The sequence below is a fragment of the Eptatretus burgeri genome, chromosome 1 (assembly GCF_056783735.1).
Source record: "Eptatretus burgeri isolate ZD-2024b chromosome 1, Ebu_testis_v1, whole genome shotgun sequence".
Classification (NCBI taxonomy): domain Eukaryota; kingdom Metazoa; phylum Chordata; class Myxini; order Myxiniformes; family Myxinidae; genus Eptatretus; species Eptatretus burgeri.
Window position 1 is genome coordinate 132,605,170 of NC_140961.1, and position 27,796 is coordinate 132,632,965.

Sequence of the window (27,796 nt, forward strand, 5' to 3'; positions counted from 1 at the left end):
ATGACAAATCAACCAAAATGCCTTGTACCTTTGACAATTCATAGGTACACTACAGTGAACATAGGAAGGGCAAATGGACGAGGAGATAAAATCAACATTTCTGTATCTTTGGCATTCACAGCCGTTTTATTTAAGGATATATACATTGTGATAAATCACTTAATCTCAACAAGTCATTCGTGTCTGTCGGGCTTGGATAATTGATTAATTTAAAGGCATTTTCATGTTAATATTTCTTCAATTGTATTTCTGTAGTTCAGCCTGCACTTTTGTATATTTGACAAATCAATATCTAGTTCTTGGGATACACCAAAGGTAGAACCATCTTTTCCTTACCCATTTATATTAGATTAATAATGATATTATAAAAATCCTGATTTTATATATATATATATATATATATATATATATATATATATATATATATATATATATATATATATATATATATATATATATATATATATTGTTGAGATAAAATAATAAGTATAAACATAATTGTCTGCAACAATTAGAATTAAAGTCTTGGACTTGAAATGTATGATAAACACCATTCCGTAAGAATTTCTTCACTTCAACAGGTGGTGGAAGACCATAACTATCAAATAATATTTGTCTCGACTATTATGAATGCAAACCCAATGAGAACCATTCCCATTATTGGTTCATGAGTCATGACCACTATATTCGTTATGGGTGTCTGTCTGTCTGTCTGTCTGTCTGTCTGTCTGTCTGTCCCGAGCATAGCTCCGTGCGTTTTGATCCAATCTTCATAAAATTAGGGTGAGGTTTGTATCATGATCTAATTGTGTTTTCCGGAGAATGGGCATGCTGTGCCCAATATGGGCGGAGCCACGCCCAAAAAACATGTGTTTTTAGGGGGTAGCCGGTTTCAAGTTACATCTTCTGCAAGGGGGTTTGTCGAATGTGGCAGGGGTTTCGGTATTTGGTTAGCCCAATGGCACCTGCATAGCCCCATGGAGCTCGATTTTTCATTTTCGTCCCAAGGTCACGAACTTAAGAAAATGTCAAAAAAATCAATAAATTGGGCATCGAGCTCCTAGTGTTTTCAACTGTTTCAAATGAAAGTTGGTATGCAAGTAGTGCTCTTCGAGTACTACAACTTTCATCATTTACGTTTTTCCCGATTCCTGCCAGTTTGCCCGTGGCGTCCCCTCGAAGGTCAAAAAATAAAAAAGGCGAACCGTGTACATTGCTCGTGAATCATCGCCATCTCCAGACTTATCTTCGAAATTCATAATAATATTCTTTGTATTTTAAGACAACTTTGGTCATTCATCTCTCATTCAAATAACCACATTATCAATTTTTTAGGATTTTACAATATTTGGAAAGTTCTACATTTGATGTTGTATTCTTTCCAAATTCTTTAAACCATGCATCAATACTCATTTATTTATGAAAAAGATATAATCCATTACCCCCTTGTAGTTAATTTTACACAGGCTTGTGCGATAGAAGAAAGCATATCTCCAATGAACCATCTTGCTTTATCAGGTAGGCTTTTAAGTTTTTTCAGCAAAATCTACAATTACACCATTTCCACTCATTTGTTTCTTTAACTCCTTATGTCTTTCCATCTCTTTTTGAGCCTGGAGTTGAGCCTTCCTTTCATTAGCAGTTTTTCCACTGTGGAAATACCACCCGTCAATGCTCCGTCACACCAGGACCTGCCAATAAAAGAGGGAGGGATATAATAAATCCTTCACTTGTCTCCTTGACTGAATATTTCTTCAACATAGGTTTTGACATTTTAATTGAGCCAGTATCGTTCAAGATTTTCACCTGTTCTCTTGTGAGCAAAACATCAATTATTACAGCTCTTTTTCTCTGAATTGTATTAACGTTAATCAAACAAGGCTTTTGATTTTGTATGCATAATTTTAGTTTATTAATATTGATTTGATTAACATATACCACAGTTGGCACTTTCCTACTCATTTATTTATCAAAAAAATTATGCGAGACTAATCATAACACGATTATCTATATTAATCTGTAATTGCTTCTTCCAAAAGCAAACAATATGTATCAACTTCTTCACTCTCTCTTCTTTCAATGCATAGGGAAGTATCCACTCTATTTGACTACAGTTTCCTTTTTTGAACTCGGGTCAATTGCGTAGATTGTATTGTTGTAGTTTCTCACCACTCCGGCGTGCGAGCGACCGCTTTTAACTAATCGCAGCCGCGCGCCCACCGGACGTGGCAAACCAAGTCACAGCTTTCGGATCAACGCCGAAATCCAGCTACGGGTGTGTTTTTCATCACACCGTAAATCAGCCAACTATTCTGTCCATGCGCGACAGGGTCCGATCGCCGAATTGTCGATTTACCTAAGTATGCGCGCAGACAGAAATGCTGGGGATTTCCACTTCAACGGGACCTGCTTGGAAACGAGCCGCTTAAAGCAGCTCGCTCCGTTTGCGATTTGCCGAGCGGTGTATATCGCCAAGCCCTGCCGGATCCGATTACTTTATCGACTATTTAAAAGCCAGCTAATATCCCGAACGCAATACGGCAGCTCAATTGAGGGAAAGGACGCAACGAACAGGTGAAGATTCACACAATGACATTTATTTGTACACACGTAAGCAGTCATACACTTATGCAATCATGTAGTCAATAAAGCAATGCAGGAACGAGCAAGACAAAGAACTACAACCGTTCTATTATTATGTACACAATCACTTAACAGTTCATTACTTGGCGGACAAGGCGCCACGACATTCATTCAAAGAAAAACCCCAGGAAAGGAAAGGGGCAGAACTGGACCCGTAGGCCTTTAATATCCACGGAGCTGTGGAGACCGCAAGAGCTCCGAGAGGCCGTGCTGGTTACCTGTAACCCTCGTGGTGATTCGCTGAGCTTAGCGACCCTCGACGTTTCATCGGGAACACGGCAGCTTGGTTGGTTCAGGCCCCGCCGTGCGGCCTGGTGGATCGGCCTAGCCGACGCCGCCTCAGAGGAACGAACGGGCCTTTGTTCTTTCAAGAGTTGATGCTCTTTTAAGAGCCCGCCCGTTCCTCAGCGTTGACTCGGACCGTTCTGTCGCCGGCTGTCGACCTCTGTCCGGCTTTCTCCAGCTTGGTTGCGCTCCGACGACCCCGACTGCCCTCCACTGGACTCGAACCTTGGCGGGCTGCTGGCTTCCTCCGACTCGACGCCAGCTCGACTCCAGACTTCCACTCTCTGCAGCTCCCCGACAGACTGCTTGCTTGGTGTTCAGCGCGCCTTTATATGGGGTCCGTGGGTGCGTTTGATCTCTCACCTCTCACCTCTCACCCCCGCAGGCTCCGCCCCTTTTGCGATTCTGATCCGATCTCTTCGCGAAGCTCGGACATGCGCGGACGTGAGTGAAATCATCAACCACGTAGACGTTGCAGGAATCATCGGCTCCCACCCCAACGATGGAGTCCCCGCATCTGGTGGCAGAGATGTTGTTTGTCCTTCGCCGTGGCTGGCGAAAAGATGGTGGCGCAATGGAGATGAAGGTGAGGCGATGTTGTGGGTGCTTTGTGGTGGGGATGGCGTGGTTGTTGAAATAGTGGTTGTGGTTGGCGCTGTGGTGGGGATGGCGTGATTTTTGAGAGGCGGTTGTGGTTGGTGCTGTGGTGGGGATGGCATGGTTGTTGAGAGGCGGTTGTGGTTGTTGAAGTAGTGGTTCTTCCAAAACAACGATAGCAAAAGAATAACGGCTGACTCAAAGATCACAGCCCGGTTACACGAATAATCCCCTTTCGACATCGTTGGGGAAATCTAATCTGAACACAGACTTATCGACATAACTGATCTCTGGGAAGCCTGAATGGTGTTCTGTGAATTTCCACAACCGTAACAGTATGTAGGCTTAACACAACCATATCCAAAATGGGTTCTTTATTACCATTGCTTTCACACACCTTTTGGTAAGACTTGTAAGCTTCAGAATAATCGTTTTTATCCCAATCAATTTCCAACATATCTCATGGATAAAATGTTCCATCCAGAAAAATCCGAAATTGTTTCAACTTGGCATTATTCTTATCAGGAGCAGTATCTCTATCTGGTTTCTTAAAAATTAGCCAAATATTCAAAAATGAGTATCATGGCTTTCCTTCCAGAACACCAAAATTCCACTTGTAAATGGTTTGGCTCAACTTTAACGTGTTGACATCTTTTCAGGTATGATACATTTAGCAGTTTCTTTGAGTTAAGTCTTCTATTCAAGATCTCTTCTGTTTTAAGATGAGGAGTATATTCACTCATGTACCAACTCATTTCATCAATAACAAATTTATTCTGAGCACCAAAAGCATTACCAACCCCAAAAAGCAATCTATTTTCATAATAATTCCTTTGTAGTTGAAATATAATTTTTAGTCCGTACAGAACTTTATCGTAAGCACAAAATCCTAATATACCTTTAAGGGGAAATGCCACGGTAAAACTATTTTCTGCTTTTGTATTGTTATACTTTGCCATTCTTTAACTATAAACAGGGTCTGCGTTTATTCCCATTGCCATATGAGGAATAAAACCTTTGGCAGATCCCTGACCCATTTTATCACTAAACTAATATAATGTAAATTTCATCATTACAAATGTAGCAGAGACATAATCAACTACTTCAACTTCTTGAGTTCCAATATACAAACAAATGCTATCAAACATTTTCCTAAACAATTTAAGAGGGTGGTGTTTGTGTTATTCCCAGCCTTAGTGAATTTAAATTTACACATGTCTGAAGACGATGATGGTTCACGAGCGGTATTTGACGATGTAGATTGTTTCAGAAGTCAAGGATGAGACAATGTGATAATGTTTGACCAAGTTATAAAAATGATCAACATGATGTGGTACGAGTGACAGGTTATTAGCTGCAAAATGTCGAAAATCCGGTTTCGTTCAACAACTTAAAAAATTTGACCTTTGCATAACCTTTAAAGGTCCCAAAACAATGTTGTGGACATTAAAATAAGGAAACAGGATACGTGCTATAGCTTAATGGAGTTAGTTCGTCGAAGAAGGTAGAAAACCCGGTTCGATTCCCACAACTTTGAAAATTTTACCTTTGTGAACTTTAAAGGTCAAACAAAGGTCAAGGATTATGACCTTTGGTGCAAAACTTCCTCTGGAACATTCCAGGAACAATATAACGTCATATAGGCTATATGGCATTTCACACTCCTCGGATTATTATCCATACTTTGATGAAATCAGTGTAAAAACAAACTTGAAGGGGGCGCCACGGGCAAGGTGTTCGAGATAGAGCAAAATAGTTTCAAGACTTTAGGTGGGGAATGACTTCAAGGTTATGCATAAAAAATATTGTCATCCCAGTTCTCAAAGTTTTGGCGGTCGTCTGATTTTTATGTCAAAATTCGAAATTTTCTAAGTTCATGACCTTGTGACCTTGACCTTGGGACTAAAATGAAAAATCGAGCTCTGTGGGGCTATGCAGGTGCCATTGGGCTAAGCAAATACCGAAACCCTTGCCAGATTCGACAACCCCCTCGGAGAAGATGGATTTTTATGTCAAAATCGCAATTTTCTAAGTTCGTGACCTTGGGACGAAAATGAAAAAATCGAGCTTCATGGGGCTATGCAGGTGCCATTGGGCTAACCAAATACCGAAACCACTGCCAGATTCGACAAACCCCTCGGAGAAAATTTTTTTTAATGTCAAAATCGCAATTTTCTAAGTTCGTGACCTTGGGACGAAAATGAAAAATCGAGCTCCGTGGGGCTATGCAGGTGCCATTGGGCTAACCAAATACCGAAACCCCTGTCAGATTCAACAAAACTCCTCGGAGAAAATGCAAATTGAAATCTGCTAACCCCTAAAAACACGTTTTTTTATGGGCGGCGCCACGCCCATTTTCAGGAAAACACAACGAGATCATGATGTAAACCTCCCACCAAAATTTCATCAGGATCGAATCAAAACCCACGGGGCTATGCTCGGGACAGACAGACACACAACAAACACGAATATAGTGGTCACATATTTTTCATGAAAATATTTTTTCGTGAACCAATTATATTTTTCGTGAAAATATTTTTCGTGAAAATATTTTTCGTGAACCAATAACAAGAAACTATGAGCAATATTTAAGTAAGTTTGTTGATTATTTATTTCAAAGCTTTTTGTCCCATTTGTATTCCCAGTCTGTTCCTGTTGTAGCATTCTTCCTTTTTAGTGGATTTGAGATGATAATGGTATCATTCAAATCATAAGTCCTATCAACTGCTTCCTTACTTGTATTTATTTCGTAAAAAAACAAAACTTTTGAAACCCCAACCCTAATATTTGGATTATTTTCTTTCTTTCTTCGGGAGACAATTGAGTTTTGCCTTTCTTAATTTCTTTGATTGCTTGTAATTTATGGGATTCCTTTTGAGCATCTTTTATACTTTTTATAGCACCCGCAACATTTGCCACGGCAGAAGCGGTTGAGCCAATTTGGTATTTATGTTGAAGAATTGTTGAACCTATCTATACCCATTTGAGTATCAATTATCCCATCTATATATTAATACTGAAGGACCAATTTTGTGCTCCTCCTTGCGGTCGCGTCACGTTTTTCTCAGTACTGTGACCTGGACTGAAAGAAACTTCGTACATGTAAGAGTGCATCGCACATAGTGGCAATAGTCAACCTTCAACTCTGAAGCAGAATAAACACTTTTCGTTTTTCATTCGTTTACATGGCGATGTGTGACGTCACCGCTGAGAGACGTCATGACATCATCGGTCATTCGCTGATGTCATTACATCTGTCGTCGACAGACCGTCACTGCTGAGAGGTGTAATTCCACTCCTCGAAAATAGCGTCTGCAATGTAAAACCCTCCTCTGCACATGCGGACTACCTCAGAATGTGAATTTGACACAAAAAATGTGACAAAAAACATTGTATCTTCTATATATGAATACTGAAGGGGCCGGGGTAATTAAATTTTTGGGCGGGGGTAAGCAAATTGAAGGTGGGGGTGGGAGGCGGGGGGGGGAATGGGGTAGGGGCGGGGGATGAGTAGGCGGGGGCAAGCACGCCCTGTCCAGTCCATGTCCCGCGAGTGTGTGTGAGCTGGTGAGGGTGATTGAATGAACGGAATCCGTCTGTGACGGGGTTTCGGCTTGTCTCCTTTATTTATAAATTGATGTCCTACACCCCATTGTCTTCGGTTTAAAGTATCCTTCACCAAGATACATACCTTCACCTTTATAGTATGTGGAAAATAATAAATAAAGATGGGGATGGGATGTTATTTTATATTTTCCCAACTCGTGTTTCCTCACAATAACCAATGTATTTATTGGAAAACTTCACGAAGGTGAATTCTGATGGATATAATTTTTCCATTGAAGGACATATACGGTTATCCGAAAATTGACTGTATATGGTGGATAAATACCAATGGAGGTGGACAGCACCACCAATTCAATCTCAAGACCAACCTGCGAAATGTCTAGCAAGAATCGTTACATTATTACAATGGAAACATCTCATCATGTCAGCTTGGTTTATTCATAAGAAAAGGTGAAAAATACCAAAATCTGAAGAACAATTGCATCCACACTTGCACATTTTAATAACAAAAACATTTTAATGATGAAACCACAATATGGGCAGTGGAACAGAATAAAGTCCCAAAATGCAAATGCAACTCCCAGAACATCTTATAGGTAACCTCTCATACCTCAAATATCAGAACATCACATGGTTAACCTGTGTTAACTCAACTCGCAGAACATCTCAAAGTTAACCCCTTGTACCGATTCACACCTATTTTTGTCAGGAAAAAAACTTCTGTAAATGTGCAGTCTTCATATTACAACACCAGCTTGTCATAGCTTTTCCGTCCATGAGGGACCCATTGCCATTCATCAAAAGGGCAACACTGTGGAATTAAAGAGATTGGAGGAAGGTACACTGGGGTCACCCAAGAAAAAAGTGGAGAAATAAAATGGAAGAACTCTCTCAGGGACCACAATAAAAAAATGAAGATGTGAAACAAAAGTTACCACAATGTGCTGAGAAAAGTTTAAAACTTTTTTTTTCATTTTAAAAATCGAACCAAGCAGAGAGCTGTACACAGGGAACAATGAGTTAATACAAGCTGAAATGATCCATTTTATTCACATAAATCAATGCACCTTGACTTCACATTTATAAAAACAGTTTACCTTCAGCATTCTCTCTTGTCACACAGAACAGGCTGCAATGCATGGGTGCACAACATACATCCAATATAAGTTTAACGCAAAGGTACACGTGCTGTTAGGCATGCCTTCCTACCATGAGGAACAGCAGGCCAAGGCAGTAATGAGCAAGTTATGAGGTCCAGTTTGCAGGTCCGGTTTGCAGATCCTGTTTCCAAATCCGGTTTGCAGGTACAGCACATCGTCTCTGAGTTTAACATGCAGAATGACCTGTAGATGTTTGAGTGCTCACGGCCATCAGATGTTTCCACTGCTTCCCTTTTTCGTTCAACTTGCTTCTCGCAGTGACACCACTAAAATACTTTTCCCGAAAGGCATTGTGCCGTTTGTAGGGATCGCATTCAACATCCAGCGGCCTTGGAACGTGGCACCTTGCCTGCAATAGAGAAAGTCATCAATAAAAAGTACAGGTGACTGGATCCTAAATATTGAACAGTTGCAACGTTTGTATTCAAAATCTTTTCACTTAACTGGGGGGGGGGGGGGGGGTGATGAAGACAACAGTTAGTTATCTTTGCCAAACTATCTTTGCATTATCATTTATCTGGCTATTCTCAGAGACCCCATCCTACCCAGTTGCACCCAAATGCTCCTGGACTTTATGTCTTTTGCATCTGTGAAGGTTGACAAGATTCTGACAACCCCATGACTCTGAATCATGACTGGACCAGATGGCATCAGCTTATGTGTCCTACAAACCTGCTTGCCTGCTCTTGCACATCCTCTTTCTGCTCTGTTCACCCTATATTCTTCCCGAGGTCATTTTCCATGTGCTTGGAAATCAGCCAACATAACTGCATTACATAAACAAGGTGCAAAAACGGATCCCCTTAACGTATCAGCTTATGTCCAATCAGCAGCAAAGGTAATGGAATCCATCATCGCAGGTGACATCAAATGCTTTCTTTTCTGCAACAGCTTGATCTCAGATCATTAATTCAGATTCAGACCAGGTCACTCTACCTTGGACATACTGCTTCTACTCTCCCAACAATGGATGGAGGGTCTTAATGTCAGACATGAGATCAGGGCCGTCTCTTTGGACGTATCTTGTGCTTTTGATAGTCTGGCATCCTGTCTTGCTCTCCAAACTCTCTGCCTCCAGCATCAAAAGTCAACCCCACGTGTGGCTTACAGACTTCCTCTACTCTCATAGCCAACCCGGGGCTCTCAATGCATCCTCTCATCTCCTCTCCTAGTCAAGACTGGAGTACCCCAAGGCAGTGTTCTGGGCCTACTCCACCAAATCTTCATCAATGATCTCTCTGACTCTCTGCAAACCCTCTTTATGTATTATTGCTGATGACTCCACCCTCTGCCATGACATCCCTCATCCTTCAGAAAGGCAGACAGCAGCCTCTTCCCTCTCTGCAGACTTTGATAGAACCATGAGCTCATCAAACACTTGGAATATGTCTTTCAATCCTGACATTCCCACCTACTTACCCTGTGTCTCTGAAAGGACAGTCTGGCAAACTCGCCAATCCACTTCCTAAACAATCCTCAGGAAGAATTGCAGTCACTTAAACTCATGGGCCTCATTATCAGCCATGATCTTTCTTGGGCAAACCACATTTCACAGTTGGCCTCCAAAGCCAGCAAGGTGAAATTGGACATCTGCCATCATGCAAAGTTCTTTCTTCCTTGGCACATCTGAACTCTTATCCATTGACAAGGCCTTCTTCCACAGCTTGATGGAGCACCGTTTTTCACTCTGGGCTGGTGTCCCTGCCTCACACCTTGCTCAGATTGACACCGCAGAATCCAAGATTATTGGAATCTCCCATGATGAAGCTGAGGCGATGGGATTATCACTTTGCCATTGCAGAAAGGTCGGTGGTCTCTCTGTCTTCTACACCTCCTTTATGGTATGCACCCCCTGCCCTTTGCATGATCACCTCCCACCCCCTCCCCCACCCCCCCCCCCCAAACGTTTCTGCACCAGTCCACCAGCAACTCCCTTCTGGTGAAACTACCAAAATCCAGAATCACTGCTCACTCTACTCATTCCGAATGACAGCCATCCTGATCCCACCTCTGATTCAAAACAGCCGTTTACCACCATCTCAGATCACCCCCATCCAAAACCATGATCTATAACCCCGTCAACCCTCACCTCTTTCCAAATTTTTAGTTTTTCCTTCCTGAGAATTTACACATGTATCCATCTTGTCCACCCTACGAGTCCTCCCCACACCCATTTATTTGTCCGAGTCTCCCTCTACTTTGTCCTTCAACCTTGCTGTTGGTGTGTTTCCCCGTTCTCTTTCAACTGTTCCTTTTGTTCTGTTATGTCCTGATCCCTACCATGTTCTAGCTACTCCAGGAGCCTCAACCTAACATTAAAAACAACAAACCTTGTTCCGACTTTCCCCATTGTAACCACAGTGTGCCGACTAACCACACAAAAACATTTCTGCTGCAGACAAACTTAAGCCACACCATCAATGGTGGGTTGGAAATATTTATGCTTAACTGTTGCTACCCCAAACAACGAAGCAACGTGATTGTCGTGGTGATGCTCAAGGCTCATTATTCCAATCTGAAAGTAACATTACGACGTCACTTCATTTCGACTTCCACAGCCGTATCATCAGTGCCCTCTAATGGGATAACTGCTCAAATGGTGCATGCAAAACTGAAAAGTGTGTCAAAATCCCAAGCAAACAAATAAACAGCTCATCACTAAACCATCACAGGGCAATAAAATATGGACAACACGGCACAAGGGTGAACAAACGCGTTTTCGGCATTCATGCTCAACACCATATTGGGAGTGCACCCAAACAGTCCATCAGAGAAACCGTTCCAAATGGAAAGGTTTGTCTGTTTTCTGCGGTTTCCATTTAATGGGACAGTTTTATTGCTGACATAAGATTCCTGTTGCAAATAGTTTATGTGAGCGCACGCTACAATAACTTTTCACATTGGGGCCGGAAAAGGGGTCCTTGAAGTGCCCAACCTCAAATCCTTTGACCTTCTCCATGGTAATGAGACGTCGTGCTGTGTTGCTTGTGAGCTTCTGCTGGCAGTTACTGATGAGCGAAAGGCAGGGGTGCTTAGGAATGATCTCCTCCGAGTACCTAAACCATGAAGAGAAGTGAGAGGTGGGGTGGAGGGCAGCACACGTTCCTTGAACAGTTTTTGATAAGAACACAGTCTAATGCAAATGCACAGCACTGATACAACCACCTCATCACTGGTGTGTCCCTACAGTACCCTCACGCATCCCGACTGCAACCCCATGCTCAACGGCAGCACCACCATGCTCCCCGGCAGCACCATCACATGCCCCGGCAGTGCCACCAAGTAGTCCAACTATTCCTACATTTCACTTAGCCACATTGTATCCAATACAGGTGCCAAACCCAACAATAACTGTCACCCTGGTGCTGCACCGGCAGGACATTGCATTAACGTGTTTGGCACCCATCAGAAGGAATATTATGCCGGCTAATCCATGTACGAACATCGCTGGTTGACTTTAAAGATCCCACACAGTACCTTTTGAAAAGAAAAAAACTTTGTAATTGTGTACCAGCAAAGGGCAACGAAATATGGACACCACAGCATATGGGTATGTTGAATATTCAAAATTGCAAGATATTCATGAAGTGGGGGTTGGGGGGGGGGGGTGGAAGGGAGCACCTCATCACTCACAGATATGATGCAACCAGCAAGCAGGTGCAAAAAGTACTTAATCATGCACCGCATGTTATTTACACACTTATCTAACATAACCTCTTTCATTCAAACACTTATCAACTATAACCTCGATTTGATTCACACACTTAGCTACCAAAACCTCTATTTCATTCACACGCTTATCCACTATAACCTCCATTTCATTCACCGATCTACTATAACTTCTTTCATTCACACACCTGTCTACTATAACCACTGTTTCATTCACACACCTATCTACTATAACCACTGTTTCATTCACACACCTATCTACTATAACCACTGTTTCATTCACACACCTATCTCCCATAACCTCGACTTCATTCACACACTTATCTACTATAACCACTATTTCATTCATACACGATAATCAATGACACCACGCACCCAGCCCTACATATATCCACCCATCCACTAAGCCCTCCGTCCACCCAACTCACCCTTCCATCCACAAACTCAACCAGCCCACTCTCCATCTCCTGACCAACTAAACCAGCCCTCCATCCACTGACTCAGTCTTCCATCCACACAACCTGCCATTCACCTATCCATCAAGCCAGCCAGACATCCACCGATCCAGCCTTCTACCCACCAATTCAGCCGTCCATCCACCTACTCAACCAGCCCTGCATCCTCCTTCCCACCCAGGGCCCCATTGACCAAACCAGTCCTCAGACACATGTGTCCAGAAGAGAAGGTGTCATGTTACGATGGAGATGGCTATTTGGTGAAAATAATGAGAACCGTGAATGCAACACGTGTGAGAGCTCATCACTGTGTGTCCCTACAGCACCCTCATGCATCCCAAATGCAACAAGTGAGATGGCTTGCACATCTGCACCATACTGTTATACCATGCCCTCTCCATGCTTGCAGTTTGGCACATACAATGGTGTTTTGCTCATGCGAAATCAGGCTGTTCACCTGTAAAACTTGTCTGGAGACAGTTATCCTGCTGTTAAAAGACCCTGAAGTTGAGCGGAATGTCTCAAGGGAGTTTAAAGAGACAACTGCAGGCACTGCTTGGATCTCAGGCTGAGGTGGATGGCTGCCTGCCATCCCCTTAGAGCACAGCTGCAGATGATTCAAACTGCGGCATGCCAACAATATTGTTGGATACCTTCACTGTCCCTCTGCATGCACTATAAGCTAAGGAAGGTCCTTGCTTGCCAACACGAGACATGACGACTGCCTATGACAATTACGTCATATTCTGAGGTGCTTGCTAAAGCAGTAGCATCATGTGCAAACCCGACCACTTCATCACCAATGCGGCATCATGGTAGATATCAAAACATCCACCATAAGTGGAAGGTGGGGATCCAGACTGGGGTTGTCAAGAGCACAACTGCCACATCAGGTCACTGAACAGGGCTGAATAGATTTGCATGATCTCTATGAGTTGTGGAGGATTCTGCAAAAGGCCTGTCCAAGTACCTGGGTGACTTGGTTGCACTGGATGGCTTAGTTGCGCTGGGTAGCTTAGTTGCACTGGTTGGTTTGGTTGGGTGGGTGGCTTTGTTGCGGTGGGTGGCTTCGTTGCGGTGGGTGGCTTCGTTGCGGTGGGTGGCTTCATTGTGGTGGGTGGCTTCGTTGCGGTGGGTGGCTTTGTTGCGGTGGGTGGCTTCATTGCGGTGGGTGGCTTCGTTGTGGTGGGTGGCTTGGTTGCACTGGGTAGCTTCATTGGGATGAGTGGCTTCGTTGCGGTGGGTGGCTTGGTTGCGCTGGGTGGTTTGGTTGCGCTGGGTGGTTTGGTTGTGCTGGTTGATTTGGTTGCGCTGGGTGGGTTAGTTGCGCTGAGTGGTTTGGTTGCGCTGGGTGGGTTGGTTGCGATGGGTGGGTTGGTTGCGCTGGGTGGGTTGGTTGCGCTGGGTGGGTTGGTTGTGCTGGGTTGGTTGCGCTGGGTGGTTTGGTTGCGCTGGGTGGCTTCATTGGGGTGGGTGGCTTGGTTGCACTGGGTGGCTTCGTTGCGGGGGGTGGCTTGGTTGTGCTGGGTGGTTTGGTTGTGCTGGGTGGTTTGGTTGCGCTGGGTGGCTTCATTGCAGTGGGTGGCTTCGTTGCGGTGGGTGGTTTGCCATTGCTTTACCAGCAATGACGGCAGGAATCTCGTCCTCGTGCTGGTCATAACTCGCCAACTCTTTGCGAAGGACCCTGCAGGATCTTTAACATCAACCAACAACAGCTTAAGGGACATCAAGTTTAACGTCCATCCAATGGACGACACACACATTGATGTACCATTCTGCATGTAAAACACCAGTGGCAGTTGGTAGCTGGGTCGGGATTGGTATCCAGGGTCAACAGCTCAAAGCCCGAAACTATCCTGACAGCCACCCATGAGACTTAGTTGTGGTGGGAGAAGGGAGGAAGAGTGCTCATAAAATTAGAATTTTGATCGCCTTTCAGGATTACCAAGAGGCCGTATGATCCATGCACATCACATGTTTGATGGGAGGGAAATGAGAGATCAGAATTCCTCACTCTGGAATGTAGACTGGAATCCAGTATACCAGGCGCCCACCGATTTCCAGCTGCTCCACTGCAAAATCAAGCAGATCAGTAAAGATGTCGCGCAGATGATATGCAGAACACTCGGGAAAGCGAACGTCTGGCCTGTGGAGGAGGGGAGTCCCACATGACACAGCTATTCACTCAAGTCGCATGCTTCCATCAGAGCGAAAATGGAATTACCTGTCGTTTAACCTAGTACCTATTTGTAACATTTTAATTATATATATATATATATATATATATATATATATATATATAAATTTTTTTTCTATTTAAAATTCCTCACACAAACTCAGTCAAAGGAATGGGTTATTTGGGAATACGAGAGGGAGGGGGTATGGGTGAGAGGGGACATTTCATTTCAGTTTATAAAAGCAACATACGCATCAGACATTCGTCCTTTCCTGGGCCGTGTCCTTCTCGTGGCCTCTCGGACTCCATATGGAGCTGCAAATTCAGGGGAAAAACCAAAACGATCATTTTTATCAATGAGCAGATGAAAGATCATGACATCAGTTGAAAAAAAACCCAGCTCCACACTCTAATGATTACAACACCACCATTAGACCAAAGTGCCACACAACAATCAATGAGTTAAATCACGAGAAAAGAGAACTAGAAAAGGTTCTGCAGAAAACAAAAGTTGACCAGGAAGTTCAATGACTACGGTCTTTTATGTGGGTTATTTTGGTGAGGTATGGCTGGCTCTACCTTTAATCAGTGGAGTAGGTCCTTGAAAGTATTAAGTCATTTGTGAAGTGTCGGCTGGATCCAATTGTGAACATATCACGAAAGGTAAACATATTAACCCCTCCCTGAAACTCACTAGTGAGCCAATTATGATGTGGTAATTCTCAAACTGGCTGGGCTTCTCAGAGCTTCAAATTATATTCAATGCGGAGTGCGTCTTGCTCTCGTCACATGATCATACATGTGTGAGCATGTGTCTTGCCATCGCCGCATGCTGTTAGTCTAGTGGCATCACTCGGTCAGTGAATACTAGCCTGCAATCGTTATGAAGCTGCGTCTGATCATGGTGACCTTGAGTAAGGTTTGGAAGATAGGTGACGAAGGCTGAGTGTTCCAAGAAAAATTGATGGAAGAGTACTTATCCGTCAAACAGAAAGGTTCTTCACTGTGTTTGATATGCTCGGATAGCATTGCATGTTTCAAGGAGTACAATCTCAAGAGACATTATGACTCAAAGCACGGTACCTACAAAAAATTTTGGGGACATGCACGGAAAGACGAGGTACAGAAGTTGAAAAAGAAGTTACTTAGGCAGCCGATGCTGTTCAAGAACATGAAGAACGCCGCTGACAATATTGTCCTAGCAAGTTCTGTTCGATGTGACAAACTGGCAAAATTTTCAAAACCATACTCCAATGGTGAGTTTGTGAAGGATTGTCTTACTGATATTATGAAAATATTCTTCCCGGATAGGTGTAGAGACAGAGAGAAAATTAGTCTCTTGCGTCGCACTATGGCGAGGAGAATTGACGAAATTGTAAATTACATCAGAATGTCATTGGGCAAGGAGGCATCAGAGTTCAGCACTTTTTGCATCGCTGTTGACGAAAATGCTGATAAAGCGGATAAAACCCAGCTGGCTATCTTCATCCAAGGAGTCGATGATGATTTCAGTGTCAACGATTAACTACAACCCTTCAATCAATAAAAGGGACGACGATGGAAGATCTTTTCTCAGAGGTGAAAGATGCATTTGACTGCTTCGTGCTCAAGTGGGAGAAATTGAGTGGTATTTCAACTGAGGGGATGAAAGATATGCTGGGCTTTTACAATGGCCTAGTTGCGTGGGTGAAAGCAGAGAACACTGATATGGGTTTGGATCCTGAATAACTGACTGTCTTCCACCAAGAAAACCTCTGCACCAAGGCACTTGATTTCAAGAATGTTATCGGCCCAGTTGTTACCTGCATCAAATTTCACCAAGCCTCGGGCTTTGAATCACCACCAGTTCCGAGAATTCCTTGATGAACTGGAATCAAACGAGGAAGATCTCATCTATCATTCCGACATATGCTGGCTCAGTAAAGGTAAAATGTTGAAACTATTCCACGATCTCAGGGATGAGGTATGAACCTTGATGGGCATGAAAGGGAAGCCACTGTTGGAAGTACAAGATGAAGAGGGGCTGACCAATTTGGCATTCGTCGATATTACGACATCTCAATGACTTCAACATCAAGTTGCAGAAAAGAGACCAACGGATTCATTGGCACAAAATAATAACATTATTTTGACGGGTGGTGGTCATTCTCGGGAATGTGGTGGGTAATATTTAAGTAGTCATCTCGTCAAGAATGTTATTTACTTTTTAAATAGAAAACTATTTTTGAAAATTTCAAAATCAAATTCAAAATATGAATATTTTTAATTCTAAATATAATTCGAAGCAGAAGTCATTTTTAAATATAATTCATATTAAAAGAAATTAAATTGAAAATGTCTAAATAAAATTCAAATTAAAAACATTATATTCAAAATTTTAAAAGGAATACAAAATTTAACCATAAAAATACTTTTATGTATTTGAAGTTTTAAAATATTTTTTTTAAAAATGGGAAAATTCAAAATCTCTAAAATCAAAATTTTAAAGTTTCTAAAAAAATGAGATATTTCAAAAATTTTAAAGGAATACAACATTTAAATACAACATTTCTACATACAAATACTTTATGTACTGCATTTGAAGTTTTAAAATAGCATTCAAAATAAAATTCAAAACCTAAAAATAAAACTTAGTTTTCTACAATAATCAAAATTTTTGTAAAAAGAAAATAATTGTAAAATCTAATTATGAAAAATGTGAATTTTTTTATTTTGAAATTTTAAAATATATTTTGAACCTTTGAGCAATGTGTTCTTGCAGGATCTTGTGTAGATGCTTTGGGTTTATAAAGTAATCGTTTCCTTTTAATACCTGAAAAAGTTATTTTCCATGAACATGTTTAGATAAAATCACAAGGTAAACAAATAATATGGGGCATGACCGAGCACGATGAGGTTTGTATGATATTAACTTGGCCACAAAATGAGAAAACTTACGGTCCGTAATAATGGCATTAAAGAGTGGACCTTCGCGCCAGGGTGGGCAAGAGGCATCCCCAACAAATACATCCAAGTAACGATCCTGGAGACCATACTGGCACAAGTTGGACTTGATGCTCTCGTCCGGGCCACGCCATACCTGGTTCCTGCGGCTAGCTTTGCCTGGATGATGAACAGAAATGAGTGATGACACAAGCTACTCTCCAGCTGGAGGTAGCCAAACTGACGCAAGTTATTTTGACAATCTAAAAAGCAGGAAACAACTGCCGTGCAATGGAGGGAGTGACTCGTGACCTACCGATGCCGTGGATCGTATTGTAGTCAATGTCACCTCCAGTGACATATGCTCCATAATGTGCACAAGCCACAAGCAGGCTCCCTGTCGAGAAATGAGAATTGTGATAACAACAGTACCATTTCATAATGACACCTTCAAAGAGATACAGTCATGCTTCGAAGGTGGAACGAAACGTACATCTGAACATTACAGGGCAAATGGCCGTGCCAAATACAAACTGCAATGTGATCTGCTGACAAATCCCCACCAAATTTTGCACACATGCTCAGGGTACCCAGGGTCAGATCATGGGGTTTAAATACCCTCCCTTCCCACCCCCACCCCCTCAGCAACTTCCCCACAAGTGTGGGGAGATGACATGCAATTTTCACCTGTACACATGTAATAGTACAAGTCCTTTAACCACTGACCCCATTAACCTAGACAGAGGGAGGAGGTATAGAAGGTGGGGAAATGATGCCGATTATGAAAACCAATACTCTTGTTCCCAAAAGGAGCAGGTATTACTAGTGTATGAAAGCCCAGAAACATGCACTATTTGATAAAAAAAAAACAAAAGATCATACATTTAGACAGGAATATAACAGGTGGGGCTTTCACCTGTGCCCACAAAGGGGTCAAACACAACGTCTTGATGTTTCACCCGTGCATGGTTTGCCATGATGAAGGACAGGGTAGCGTCCATACTTGTATTGCCGATGAAGTGACGTGTTTTGATGCTGTACCTACGTATTAGGTCTCGCTGTCCATCTGCCAGCTGAAGCACGAACATACATCCCAAGAAGTGCACATACTGGTCTGCTGCACAGATAACTGTGCATGGCAAATGTGCAAAGGATCATCGGCACGGCGCAGAGTTCACTTACCCATCTCCCAAAGAAAACCTGACACGGATCTTTCGGAATGTTATTCACATCACCAGCGTAGTTCTCCAGGAGGCAGAAAGTGTGGTCTGGTGCACTCAGGTCTACCTTCCCACCCCATGGAAGGAAGGACAAAGCCTGAAAATAAATTAAATAAATAATATTGTCATGTTTGGGGTGGGGGGGATCCATAGCTATCACTGTCAGTATGTCCGTATTGGTTAGATTAATCTTGTAACAGGGAAAATGTCAGAGTAAGTCGTATTGTAAAACGTGCACAGAGGAGGCAGTGAGTGTGGTCTGGTGCACTCAGGTCGACCTTCCCACCCCACGGAAGGAAGGACAAAGCCTGAAAATAAATTAAATAAATAATATTGTTCTGCTTGGGGTGGGGGGATCCATAGCTATCACGGTCCGTATGTCCGCATTGGTTAGATTAATCTTGTAACAGGGAAAATGTCAGAGTAAGTCATATTGTAAAACGTGCACAGAGGAGGTAGTGAGTGTGACAAGAACATGCCGATTATATTTTGGTTAAGGTCCAGATACAGATACGGCCTATCAGTGGGATACAAAGTGTAAAATGTGCTGCCTGGTGGAGGTATGCACTCCACCAAGTGCTGTTCTAGTTCTTCATTGTTGTGAGAGTCCCAGTATTTATTGTTGGCACCATAATTGAGTGAGGCTTTGTTCATTTAACTCCTCTGCACATAAGTTTGCATGCCCCATCATCCCCATCTGTGTCTGTCGATCGCTTGGTTTGTTCCGTACTATTGTTAGTGCCCGGCCCCCCTTCCCCCCCCCACCATATTCATTACTTTTAATAAACTCCATTTTTACCCCACACGCACGAAGCGAAAAGCATGGTTAAGGAATTGGTTCACTTTGTCTTTCTCTTGATTGAGAGATGTCAGTCTATGATCGAGGAACTACTTAATTTCAATTGAGTTTCACATTTCGAACACTGGAACATGAATCGGAACACGAATCTGCAGCTTAGCAGTACTTTGGGTCTGAAATTGGCAAAATGTATGGAATCGCATCCCGATCACGCATGCGCAGAGGAGTAAAGTAATTTTTTTTAGTCCGTTTGCCTGCTTGGCAGTGTAATGCCAGTCATGATATTTGTAGATGAGTGAAGAAGTTATCATTTTAACCACAGGCCTTTCAGTTGAAATAGTCTGGTTGGATGTTCTGGGTGGAGCTTCCTGGGCGGTTGTTCGTCCAGACCCTTTTTCGCTGTGTGTGGCTCGATGCAAAGCTTATGGCACACTGCGAAGCTGAAAGGTCCACAGACACAGAAAAATCGTGCTGGGTTTAATTAATAAATATAGATTCATTTAACACTAAATCGTTCTTTCCTTGAATAAATATCTTGGAAGGAAGATATTAATGTTATTTGGTGCCCTTTTACGCTCGATTGGAACCGCCCCCCCAAAAACCCTGGATTGGCTCCGCCTTTCCCACGATGTTATCTCAACCTCAGGTTCATACGTGTATGGTCTGACAGTACCTGCTACTTAATGATTTTGACTCGTCGTAATCTGGTGATTCTTGATTAGAAAAATATTCGTCAAATTCATTTTCTGACGAGTTTGAAGCGAGTTGTGCGGCCATTATCCATTGCGTGCTGACAATCATTCCCACGATTACGTCATGACGGTTTGTCTGGAATTTTTAGGGGCAGCACCCGACGGGTTTGCTTTTTTAACTGTAACATGTCAAAAAATTATCAGCATCAAAAACCACGTTCAGTTCTTTGTTTATTTCTTTAAAATCTACATAACAACATTAAAAAAAAATTTCTCTGTCTGTGGATGTTTAAAGCTCAGAAAAACTGTGTGAAGCTTAAAGCTCCCTGTGAAGTTTACATCGTGCTGTGTCGCTTATTCTGCATTGTGAATGCTCAGATTGAACCACGAGGCCGTCGGCGTGGAGTGGCCTGTTTTGCAAGCTGAGCCCTGTTCTGCATACAAACAGTTTCCGTTGAGACAAGAGGACTATAAGTGGTTAGTGCATCTCTTCATGGAGCTAATGAAACGAAAGTAATGCTTGCTTTGTTATATGTACTCATGTAACCGCATTGCATGCCTTGTATCGACGCCTTTGAATGCTTTTGCACATTGTTTCGTTTGATGCACAGTTTCGCGGAGTATTACTCATCCTTTGGGAGCATTTCAGGGCTTACCAATAAACAGCCAAAGGCTTCTGAATGAACACAAGTCCTCGTTTGTTTCTGCGTCCGAAAAACTTCAAACAGGCGATACTACGACTACGAAAACTCTCGTGGCAGATAAGCGCTTGCTGCCGCTATAGGCATTGAAACAAAATTGAAAATCATTCCAAGCAGGAAACTTACTGTTTTTAGGGACATCATAAAGGACAAACAACAGGCACGACGAACTAATATACCATGTTAAATGAGATGGTGTCAAAGACGGTGCATCAACGGTGATGAGCTTCCTGAAAAGGTTTTTTTTAATTTTATTTCCTACAACCCTTAAATTTATTTAAATTATTTTATTTAAATTGAATTATTTTATTTAATCTTACTATATTTAAATTTAATTATCATACTTGAAAACTGTAGCATACAAATCGCATTCTTGTCACACGTCACTCCCAAAAACCTCCAGTTTAGCAGTACAGTACTTGGAAAACTATTCCGCCATTTCGACCAATCTAATGTGCCAGACGTGTTCTCAACGTTTGGAAACATCAACACTCAGACAAAATCACGGCTCGTAGGAAACAGAGATCGTGCTCGGAAACGCAAAGCAAGAATTAAAAAAAACCCTTTCCACATCCCTTTTTCTCAAGACTGCACGGCATAAGGTGTTCTCTGAACTATCCAGTAACTATAAGAGATGTTTTCCCGCCTTCTGCCTCCCACGTGTTGCGCTGCCAAGTTCGACCTCGGATTGGAGCGATCCTTGGGGAACCGTGATATATTGAACGCAGTATCTTCATCACCATTTCAGTCCTTCACAGGGGTATTATACCCCCAGAACAGACGGAACTTGCTAACGGATCATCTGATGCGACAATATTTTGTCCCCTGCGATTGGCTATGACAAAATCTGATGTTTTATTTAAATGTCACCAAGTCCATATCTACAGTCATCACCGAATAAGCTTATAGCTAATACTCACCTTAACTTTCACATTTCCACATGCGGTTACGGATAAGGTTAGATTCAGTTTGGGTTAGGCTATATTTGGTTGGGGTCAGATTTGGTCAGGGTTCAGGCTATATTTGGTTCGGGTTAGATTTGGTTAGGCCAAGATTTGGTTAACGTTCGGGTTAGTTTAAGATACAGTGAGGACTACATCTGAGTTGGGGAAACCACATTGCTTGTGTAACTATATTTTGTAGATCTATTTACATCTATGACTCTGCAACACCAAATTGGTATTGTTACTTTACTGACAGCTAGCCAATGCTCATTAGCAACCGTTAAATGAGTTAATGCTGCTTGCCATTTCAAAGCACATGAGGGTGGTCAAGGCCAGTGAGACGGGGAGTTAATGTCTGACACGGATGAGCTTTTACAGCGATGAAAGAGCCTTTTTTTGGTCATAAAAAGGTGTACAGCACGGCACGTCTCACTTACCTCAATCTTGTTCAATCTATCCGTCTGCAGCAGGGTCTTGTTGAAAGCATGCACCGATATTTTAAATGTAGAATCTGCTCTGCAGAACGGAGACTGGGAGTAATAAATAAATAAAAAAACACGGCACCGCAAAGTCTTGTGATGCTACACCAGTAAGCCAGAAAAATACACCAACACACAACAACATCACTGTATATGTAAAGATGATACACACACGCACACATGAATACAGGCACACAAGTACATAATATGTTATAAATTGAGGCCTCACCATTCTGTGCTTTGGATAGGTTCGAAGGGATGTTATCAACTCGTCAAACGTCCTGCCTGTACCCCAGATCTCATAAGCAGACCTTGTGGAGGGTTCAGGCAACAAATAGAGATCAAATGGTACACCTCCTGTTTGAATCTCTCATCATCAGCTTATCCATTGGTCATCTTCTGTATTAATAAAAGGCAATGTGTGTGTGTGTGTGTGTGTGTGTGTGTGTGTGTGTGTGTGTGTGTGTGTGTGTGTGTGTGTGTGTGTGTGTGTGTGTGTGTGTGTGTGTGTGTGTGTGTGTGTGCGTGCGTGCATGCGATGGAAGTGCAAGAGTGAAAACTGGGTGTTTGGGTTAATTAAAACAACCCTTTTGAAGATAATTAACGGCCATATTTAATTACATCCTTCATCAGGTGATCCTCGGCCACCTCGCTCTCTGGGTCTTAAGGGTTTCCTGGGTAACCTAGCAGGGGTCTGAAACTGCCATGTTTTCTGGCATGCTGAACCATGCCTTGACTTGGAACAGGCCACAACAATTTCTTAACGATAAAGTTGTTTTCACTTTCCTCACTCATGTTACCGAATGCCTGTTCATCATAGCTACGACTCTCTGGGAACATCGCAATGCTTATAAACATCCGGAGACGTCAGCATTTGCGGCTTGAAATTTCGGGCGTCTCCGAGAGGTGTATAAGGGCAATTCCGCAGTTAGTAACGTTACATTTTAGGGACATTCTCATTATTTAGATAAGTCCTTTCTCTATCTGTGGATGTAAAGTCTCATTAATGTCACCAGAGATCAACCTAATCTAGACGTAGAACAGAGCAAAGAATGAAATCATTTCATGAAACATTCTAGAAGAAAGAACTGCTTTGAATGCCGGTTAGTAACGTCCTTTTTTTGTAACGTTACTAACCGGCATTAAAAGCAGTTCTTTCTTCTAGAATGTTTCATGAAATGATTTCATTCTTTGCTCTGTTCTACGTCTAGACTAGGTTGATCTCTGGTGACATTAATGAGACTTTACATCCACAGATAGAGAAAGGACTCTTATCTAAATAATGAGAATGTCCCTAAAATGTAACGTTACTAACTGCGGAATTGTCCATAAATGTATTGCTAATCGCGTGCCAAACTAGCCGTTTAACAACCATTTCATTGGAGTGCTTGCTTGAGCGCTTAAGCCACTTTGTGAGTGCTCTCCAAGCTGCTTGGTTGTTCATTTCGGTAAAAGTATCCATGCTGTCAAAGGAACATCGATTCGACAGATGTACGTTTCCCCCTGTGTTGGGCCCTGCAATGCCGTGTGGTTGGTGCCTCAGGAGGTGTCTCATCCGCTGAAAATGTGCAATTTCATTTTCACAGGAGATCGCTTTGTTTAACCTTTTGTGCGATCTCCTAATATAATCCACCCCTCACTTCGACATCGATACATAAACAAGAACAATAAGGTCCATCCGACCACGTGTTTGCCGTGATCTGGTTGTGAAGGCAAAGAGCAGAGATCGACATTTTGTGTTCTGTGCCTTGATATATTTTTCAATTGAATTTTGCTAGTTTCCCACTTGAATTTCTCTTTCAAAGAACTCTGTTAAAAGGTAAATCTTTGTGTTTGTCGTTTTTATGTATTTTATGTGTGTGTGCATGCATAAACTGTATTACCATAACGGTGGTGTGTGTGTGTGTGTGTGTGTGTGTGTGTGTGTGTGTGTGTGTGTGTGTGTGTGTGTATGTGTGTTTGGGTGGTATCTCCATATATGGGTCTCAAAAAGTGGAGTGGAGCCCTCCCAGGTCTCAGAGTGTGTGTGTGTGTGTGTGTGTGTGTGTGTGTGTGTGTGTGTGTGTGTGTGTGTGTGTGTGTGTGTGTGTGTGTGTGTGTGTGTGTGTCGTTGATTGCTATCTACATATGTGGGTTTCAGAATGTGGAATGGAGTAGGAATGGGTACTGGGTAGGCTCAAAGTATCAACCTTCATTTCGGTAAGGGGTCACGATCCACAGACCAAGCTGCGATGTTTTCTGTTTTCAAAGTTTTGTGCGGAGGGCTCTCTTCAGGATCGTTACTGAGCCCCAGACAGCTTCCAACTGTCGTTCGTTTGTCGTAATATTCTCAGGGATGGTTTTTAACATCTCTGTGAGGTTGTTAGTCATCATTCCCGTGAGGTTCTTCATCATCACTGGTACAGCTTTGGCATTCTTCCGCTTCCAGGATCGTTTCACTTCATGTTTGAGATCTTGGTATTTGGTCATTTTCTTGATTTCTGCATCGTTAGTCCAAAATTACCGGTATTAACACCTCAATAAGCAATGCCTTCTTCTCTTTTTTGCACCTAAGTATGATATCTGGTCGCAATGCTTTGTTTTCGATGTTCACACCCGATGGAATCACAAGGTCGTACGTGAGCGGTACTTCAATGTTTTCAGTGATTGCTTTTGGTTCAATTTGCCACAATTTTTCTGGAGATGTGCCAGCGGATTACTTTCCAAACTCTGTTGTGTCGTTGTGTGTACAGCTGTTCTGACGTGTTTTTTTTTTTTCGTGTTTGGTCATTAAGCGTCATATATTTTCTCTTTACTAACCCCACCTCCACCCCTCAGCTGTCTTTTTTTTTTCCTCCTCTCCCCCACCCTTTTCTCTCACTCTGTCCCCTCCTCGCTCCCTCCTCATAAAATGCAGCACTCTCTTCCCACAGCTCTGTCGATCTCTCACTGTCTGTCACACACACACACACACACACACACACACACACACACACACACACACACACACACACACACACACACACACACACACACACACACACACACACACACACACACACACACCTCCTGCAGTGAATAGCAACGTTTGGTGAGATGTCGCTCTCCCCACCTCCCTCCTCGCTCCCCCCATCTTCCTCCTCGCTCCCTTTTCTTCACCCTCTCTGCCTCCCCTTCCCCCCTCTCACCCTACACCAGCCTCCTCTATATCTCATCTCATTGTCATTCTCATTGTCCCTCTCCCCCCTCTCTCTCTCCCCACTTTATTGATCCGTCAGCGAAGCGACGGGTTGTATTTGCTAATATCTAATATATAAAGCTCTTTCCAAACACTGACTGACAAGCCGGTAGGTGGACATGGGTAGTCGACTACCCAATATAACCTGATGTGATGGGCCCGTTCGATGGGGAATGACCTGAGGATGAAGCACAAGAAAATTCATGATTCTAGCTTCAAGGGTTAATGCTGCAGATTGTTTTTTCGTTAAAATACCCCCACATTTAAAGGTTTTTCGGCCGTTACTTGGCAACGGAGGGGTCCATAGCAACGGTTCTTTCTCACACATAACTATGACATACCATGAACCTACCATACCAGTTTCATGTATATCTGACTCATAGTCTCTGAGATATAACGAACTTCGTATATTTTATTGTTTTCGACCAGGGTTCATTCAAAGTCTATCTTCTCCGACAGTTTTCATAGGATCCGGCTGGAAATTTTTGACAATATTGCTGAATGTACTGCCCACAGTCGCTCGTGGCCCGATTTTTGATTTTCGAAAAAATAATTTTTTTTATGATCTTTAAAAAATTTAAAAGTCCCGTTGCTCGGCAACGGTGGTGTCCATAGCAACGGTTCTCATTTGCACACAACTGGGTCATGGTATGAACCTACCAACCAAGTTTCATCGAAATCGCCATTGTAATAACGGAGCACTGGACCAAACAGAGGGAGAGACAGACACAAACATATCGATGGAAAAACTGATTATAAGGGTAGAACAAATTTCAAAGATTTTTATTTTTATTTTTTATTTTTAGACTGGATCGACTACCCAATATTAAAGATCGGTATCTTCCAGGTGATGTAGAAAGCTGAAATTTTGCGTGCCGATGAACATCAAAGCCAATACACCGGAAAAAAATCACAGAATTGTCAGACAACATCCGTAAATTAAAATATAAAAAAATGGAAAAAAAATGCAGGTAAACGACCCGAAACAATGGGGAAGCACCAAACGGGTAGGTATGCAAACAAACAGTATCCCATCACATTGCTACCCACAATCTTATGAACACAAGTACGTGCGCACCGCGCACGCACACACAACTTACTTGGCGCACACAGTCCTGGTCATGACCTTTCTGACAGTTTCTTCATCAACATTTTTGACCACCAAGAATGGCTCCTGGGTCAACACAAACGAATGATTGTGGGGTCTCAGCACAATTACAAGGCAACAGTAAAGGTTCTCGTTCAATGATCAAGTGGACTGTGTACTTGAGGTGGTACATACCGTCTCAGGGGATGTAATTCTGTCATATTCAAAGTTCGCACCAAAAATCGAGAAGAGGGCTTTCAGTTCCTGGGGGGGGGGGGGGGGGTGGGAAAGGAGAGGGTTAAATACTAATAGTAAGGACATTTATTGAAAGGTCACCAAATGAAATCACCATATCTGAGGTCATTTAGATGAAGCCAAAGATTGTGAATTGTGACAAAAGAGGAATTGTGGGAAATTTTCATCTTTATAGCACCACGTGGGTCTTATTATGGTACTCGTCCACCCGTCCCTCATATTGTGGACACGACTATCAACCGGTGTGGCCTTCACGAACCCGTGTGCTACCTATGGTAACCCCTTGGTTTCAAAGACCAGTGTGGTCTCTATACAAAGTGTGACGAGCATCAATTATGACGTCATCATGGTACCACGTGGTCACCGAGACCCGTGCTTCCTCCAAAGACCCAAGCGGACGCACAATAGTACGTTGCTTTCATTTTAAAAGGGCACACAGGCCTCACAAACGAGTCTCTCCAGACCCCAATGAGGTCATCAACCCAAACTCGGTGAATCTGACCGGCAAGCGGAAGTCCAAGTGTTCCTGTGCGAGAAGGAGCAGATACCGGGAACAACGAACAGAAACCTCGGTAACCGCCATGGAAGAGGTAAACGATGAAACCTCATGTAATTAAGATTTGTAGCAAAAATGTGATACGAGGAAGATTAACTTTATAATGGTGGCATCCCATACTCTAAGGTGATGAAACAAATGAGAGAAAAAAAAACCAACAAGAAAGTAGGAACTCAGCCACGACAATAAAAAGTAGATTATACACCTTAAATAAGTACTGAATTGTATAAGATAAGAAATCTTTACTTTTTTAATTTTCTTCTCTCCCTTCATCAATAAAACAAAAAGCAACTTCAAAACTTACGAATATCGTAACACTATTCATGGATCGTCAAAGATCGACATGTAATCGAATAGATGGCAGAGACGTGC

The 27,796-nt window shown here is 42.6% G+C and overlaps 1 protein-coding gene and 1 long non-coding RNA gene across 7 annotated transcripts in view; one reads left to right on the top strand and one right to left on the bottom strand.

Moving 5' to 3' along the window:
- The window catches only part of LOC147035446 (uncharacterized), a 50,408-nt gene extending 29,533 nt beyond the window's left edge, over positions 1-20,875 (top strand). The window contains exons 2-3 of one of the 2 annotated variants that reach the window (XR_015062524.1): positions 3,314-3,514; positions 20,564-20,875. This is a non-coding gene — a long non-coding RNA (uncharacterized LOC147035446). Of the gene's footprint in view, positions 1-1,081; positions 3,515-20,563 lie in introns of those variants that run through there. The other variant, XR_015062523.1, reaches the window with a different exon arrangement.
- On the bottom strand, positions 7,512-27,781 carry TRMT11 (tRNA methyltransferase 11). Of its 5 annotated transcripts, none has more exons than XM_085898649.1 (13): positions 27,729-27,781; positions 26,809-26,877; positions 26,627-26,700; positions 22,539-22,620; positions 22,268-22,360; positions 18,657-18,791; positions 18,391-18,547; positions 17,791-17,871; positions 17,490-17,654; positions 14,804-14,867; positions 14,391-14,522; positions 11,188-11,308; positions 7,512-8,601 (listed from the first exon to the last, which is right to left on the bottom strand). In XM_085898649.1, exons 1-13 carry the CDS (start codon positions 27,747-27,749, stop codon positions 8,419-8,421), a joined length of 1,377 nt encoding a protein of 458 aa, XP_085754775.1. In that variant the 5' UTR covers positions 27,750-27,781; the 3' UTR covers positions 7,512-8,418. The 5 variants fall into 5 exon arrangements, with proteins under 5 accessions (XP_085754775.1, XP_085754756.1, XP_085754792.1 ...); XM_085898630.1 differs by lacking the exon at positions 27,729-27,781 and adding an exon at positions 27,371-27,528; XM_085898666.1 differs by lacking the exon at positions 27,729-27,781 and adding an exon at positions 27,417-27,500.
- Between the last annotated feature and the right edge of the window lie 15 nt (positions 27,782-27,796).

Excerpts from the sequence above, each read along its gene's own strand:
- TRMT11 (XM_085898630.1), bottom strand. The coding sequence starts at position 27,451 with ATGGCGGTTACCGAGGTTTCTGTTCGTTGTTCCCGGTATCTGCTCCTT. Across the intron at positions 26,878-27,370 it reads ACTTGGACTTCCGCTTGCCG|GAACTGAAAGCCCTCTTCTC; the intron begins GTCAGATTCACC and ends CCCCCCCCCCAG. Across the intron at positions 22,361-22,538 it reads CCTATCCAAAGCACAGAATG|TCTCCGTTCTGCAGAGCAGA; the intron begins GTGAGGCCTCAA and ends TATTACTCCCAG.